Source organism: Sminthopsis crassicaudata, chromosome 5 (genome assembly GCF_048593235.1).
Source record: "Sminthopsis crassicaudata isolate SCR6 chromosome 5, ASM4859323v1, whole genome shotgun sequence".
NCBI lineage: Eukaryota > Metazoa > Chordata > Mammalia > Dasyuromorphia > Dasyuridae > Sminthopsis > Sminthopsis crassicaudata.
Window position 1 is genome coordinate 219,083,912 of NC_133621.1, and position 4,171 is coordinate 219,088,082.

The 4,171-nt window shown below is 48.0% G+C and overlaps 1 protein-coding gene across 2 annotated transcripts; it reads left to right on the top strand.

Annotated features, from left to right (window-relative positions):
- Positions 1–2,229: 2,229 nt before the first annotated feature.
- Positions 2,230–3,674, top strand: APOF (apolipoprotein F). 2 transcript variants are annotated; one of them, XM_074270007.1, is made up of 2 exons: positions 2,230–2,402; positions 2,650–3,674. In XM_074270007.1, exon 2 carries the CDS (start codon positions 2,677–2,679, stop codon positions 3,583–3,585), a length of 909 nt encoding a protein of 302 aa, XP_074126108.1. In that variant the 5' UTR covers positions 2,230–2,402; positions 2,650–2,676; the 3' UTR covers positions 3,586–3,674. The 2 variants fall into 2 exon arrangements, with proteins under 2 accessions (XP_074126108.1, XP_074126107.1); XM_074270006.1 differs by having other exon boundaries at positions 2,350–2,402; positions 2,654–3,674.
- The last annotated feature ends 497 nt before the right edge of the window (positions 3,675–4,171 follow it).

A 4,171-nucleotide genomic window follows, 5' to 3' on the forward strand; every position in this document is an offset into this window, starting at 1 on the left:
TATATATACCTTACTTGAAATGACAGTGACACTATCAGGGTCTTTTTGTTCCATGCATACCCAACTTTAAGGGAGTCCAGGGACCCTGAATCCAGTGAAGCTTTCCATGACTGTTGGCAGGAGGGGGAATGATGTTTACAGGGCAGTGACAGAGAAAGAGAAAAAGGCATTTGTCACCATAGCAACAAGGGCAAAGGTCCTAGTCCAGCCTGCAGAGAAGGAAATATGCCATATCTTTTTTGACCTCTTGAACCATCTGCTTCCCACAATCTACTGACTTTAGCTTTTGTAGGGACTAGGAGCACAGAAAAATAGGCAGTTAGACCTAGGAGAATCATTTCTCAAGCTTTTTTTTTTTCTTCAGAGACTTTCCTCATAAATCCTTACAATACAATGAGTATCATGAGATTCAAGTCTCAGGAGAGATGGGATAAGAACAGAGCCTAACTATGACCTGGCAAAACTCTATCTTGCCATTTCCTTATCTGACTCTACTTGACCCCCTACCTTTTATTTTTCTTCAGCAGGACTACCCCAACCACCATCCTTATGGCCCAGATTCAGCTTTGTTTTGCTATATCTTACTATATCAACTGATTATCACTACAATAAAAGCCATAATAGAGACTCTCACCTCTCCTCCTGTCTCTTTCCAATAATATGCTGGCTACATTCTCTAGCCAACCTCAATCCCCAAAGTAGGATCTACTATTTGAATTTCCCAATTTGGACCCTTGCTCTGACATAAAGTGGCATGGGGTGTGGCTAAGGAGGTTTTTTGCCCTATGTTTGCACTGTGACTTGGATTTTTTGACTTAAGAGGGAAGGAACCCATTGAGACTTCAGTCCTTGGATTCCAAGATGTCAGCCAGGCTTAATAAGACCCTACTCTATAGCTCCTGGGCAAATTTCAGTTGAATTAGGGAGTATTTTTGGTTACCTGTCCCTCCAGAGAACTCATGAACTTGAGTAGATGATTTATCAAATCGAACAGCAGGCATGTGAGTTTACCTTGGTTCTGTTCCCATAGATCCCAAAACCCATTTCTGGTCTTTTACCTCTGCCTCCTACCCAAGAGTTTTCATCTGAGGCTTGAAGTATCATGTAATATCTGTTAAAATTTCCTTAATTAAAGGCTATGATAATGTGCCAAGCTAATCAAAAAGTCCTGGCCAAGCCTTCTCTAACACACGCACACATTCCTTACATCCCCTCTAAGACTTGCAGCTTGGTGAAGAATATAATCCATTTATTTTCTTACATGAAATGTAGACTATGGAACAAATAACCCGATAAGGATGAGGATGAGGGGCAGAAGCTCTAAATAGTTTGTAAATTTTTTAAAATTAAAATTAAAGGGTCTAAGAAGCTCTAGAATGGGGAAGGAAATATCCTGGATTCATTGACAACTTATAATAGATAAAGGCTGTGGATTTAAGACCTTATACCTAACCAATTCTGTTTTGCCATTTTCCCCCTTAACTTCTAGACCCTTCTTTCTCCTAGTGCCTCATTCACTCATTAAGCAAATATTGCGCATAATTGTGTATTTAGCCTTTACTAAAATCTTCTAGTGCTTTATAATTAACATGGAGGAGACTCTAGGTCCTTAAAAGTTACATTGCACTAGAGATTGCTTGACTGAGGACCAGCCTGGATACATTTGGAGAGTCTCAAACTAATCTTTTCTCTTTCATAATGTCCATTTCATAGACTTCTCTGAACCTGACCAGGAATGTTGGGATGTGGGTGGCAAATGAATAGCAATAGAACTGTTAAGTAAAACACTTTTTTCTAATTCAGAAGACATAACATTAGCTTATCTTTATACTTAACTTTATACATATTCCTTTTGATCTTTGTTGAAAATAAAAAACATAAGAATTATTATAACAACTACCATGCACCAGGCACCATGCTAAGGATTTTACAGATATCCCATTTGAAAATATTATCGTACTTGATCTTCCCATCTAGGTAAGTGCTACCACCATTTTACAGTTGAGGAAAGCAAAGGTTAAATGACTTGCCCAGAGTCACACAGCTACCTGAAGCTGGATTTGAACCCTGGTCTCCTCAACTTCAGTGCTGTCTCCAGGGCACCATTTTGGTATTGTTCCCATTATACTGACGAAGAAACAGGTTCATGGCAGCTAAGTGAATTGTTAAATGTCACGGAGTTCAGAAAGGAAGAAGACCTGGACTCCAAACCTCTGGCTGCATGTCTAGTTCTGTTCACTTTCCTACCACACAAAGGGACAAGGTCTGATCTGGTGCAAGGTAGACAAATATTTGCAGTGACCATTTCTCTTGCCAGTCTTTGGGATAGGATAGGAAGAGCAGGGCTATGTGAAGTCCACGATAGGAGACTACAAAGGAGAGACCAACTGTCACTTGAGCAGGTAGGTTTCCTTGTGTCTCTTTTGTGCCAGGAGAAATGATTCTCTAGCTTTCCATAGTCAAAGACAAAGACGAGACAGGAGAAATAGAAGGGAGCACAAATTCTTGAATGATTAGTCCAGAAATTCCACCTTTGGCCATTAGCATCAAGTTATAGAGGTGGAGGTTGTACTGTGGAGCAAAGTGTCCCCCATCTGAAATCTGAATGCCAGAAGAGAATAGCTTTGTCTCCTTTATATTCTTCTCTAGCAAGGCTGCAGTCCACCACTCTCCAAAATGCCTGTATTGATGCTTCTGTGTGGCTTCCTGCTATACCCAGTAGCTGCTGGATCCCAGCCAAAGACCCTTCCTCTCCCGCCTCCGACCCTGGACCCCCAGCCGCCCATTCTCAGCCCCCTTTCCTGCGGGGACTTGTTGCCTGAATCTCTTCCCCATTTCAACCACTTAGCCCCCCTGCCTAGGTACCTGGTTAGCCTGGCCCTGTACATACCCCTGGAGCAAGCCGGCTGCCCGACCGATGCCCGTAACCTCCGGCAGCAGCTCCATGGGCTGGGGGGGGTGAAAGCCACGGAGACCCTGCTCCGACAGCTCCACGGCCTGCCGGGGGACAAAAGAGACAGGAAGTCTGAGCGGGCCCTGCTCTCCATGCTGCAGCTCCTGGGCAGGAGGCCGCAGAGGCCGGGAAGGTCAGCGAGGACCGCCCGATCCCTCTCCGCGCCACATTGTATCTCTGAGAAGGAACAGCGGGTGCACAGCATCATCCAGCTCCTGCCCCAGGTGGGCAGTTACTACAACCTCGGGACCGCTTTCTATTACGCCGCCCTGAACTGCACGGCTCAGGCCTGGGAGCGCGGGCAGGAAGCGGGGCTGGACCTGGGCTACGATCTCCTGGTGGGGCTGATGGGAGTGGTGGGCGGCCCCGTAGGGGTAGCGGCTGGCGTGGTGCTCAGACCAGTGGTCAAGTCCGAGGCTCGGAGGCTGATCGAATACTACTACAGCAACAAGGAGGAGTTGGCAAGCCCTCCCCTGAGCCCAGGTCCAAGCGGGCAGGACTGGGGGCTCACCCCAGGAGCAGGCGGCCGCCCGACGGAAGACCACGGGCCGAGCAGCAGCGAGCTCGGGGCTGAGGAGGTGACAGAAGCCCCCTCCCTGTGGAGCTGGAGGTCATTCAGCATCTGGGGCTAGAAGGAAATCAGCGGGGAGCCGGGGGGGGGGGCGGAAGTGGCTTATGAGGAGTCCGAGGCCCGAATCATTAAACGCAGGTGCCTAATAAATGCGGCTTGTTTGTTCTAATTGGAAAGCGCAGGACGTAGACCCGTCCCCATCCTTCCTCCAGGTAACCTCCTCTAGCTCTCGCCCACTGAAGGGTTGTGTTGTTTTGCGTGACTTCGTGGGGATTTCTGGGCAAAAATGTGCAGCAGGCAGCCTTAGTGACCCGAGGCGGGACTTGAACTCGAGAACATGGGTCGGGGAGGCCCTGCAGCTCTCAAGCTCTCCCTCCATTGACTGACAGTCCTTAGTCAACCCCAGTTTCAGACAAGCTCCTTTTCCCCAAGAGCTCCGCCTCGATTCCCGGAAACTCTTCTTCCCAGCCCTGCTCAATCTTCAACTTTTCACTGGGCTATTCTTCCAGAGGAGCCCCCTCCCGCCGCAGAAAGTGGGGCGGAGTTTTCTTGCCTTCCGTCCAATTGCTGCAGGTGGGAGGCGGGGCTTTTCTCTCACTCCCCACCCTTTGGGGAGGGGCGGGGCTTGTTTTCCGGAGGAAGCCTTC

Coding starts and splice junctions, on each gene's coding strand:
- APOF (XM_074270007.1), top strand. CDS start 2,677: ATGCCTGTATTGATGCTTCTGTGTGGCTTCCTGCTATACCCAGTAGCT.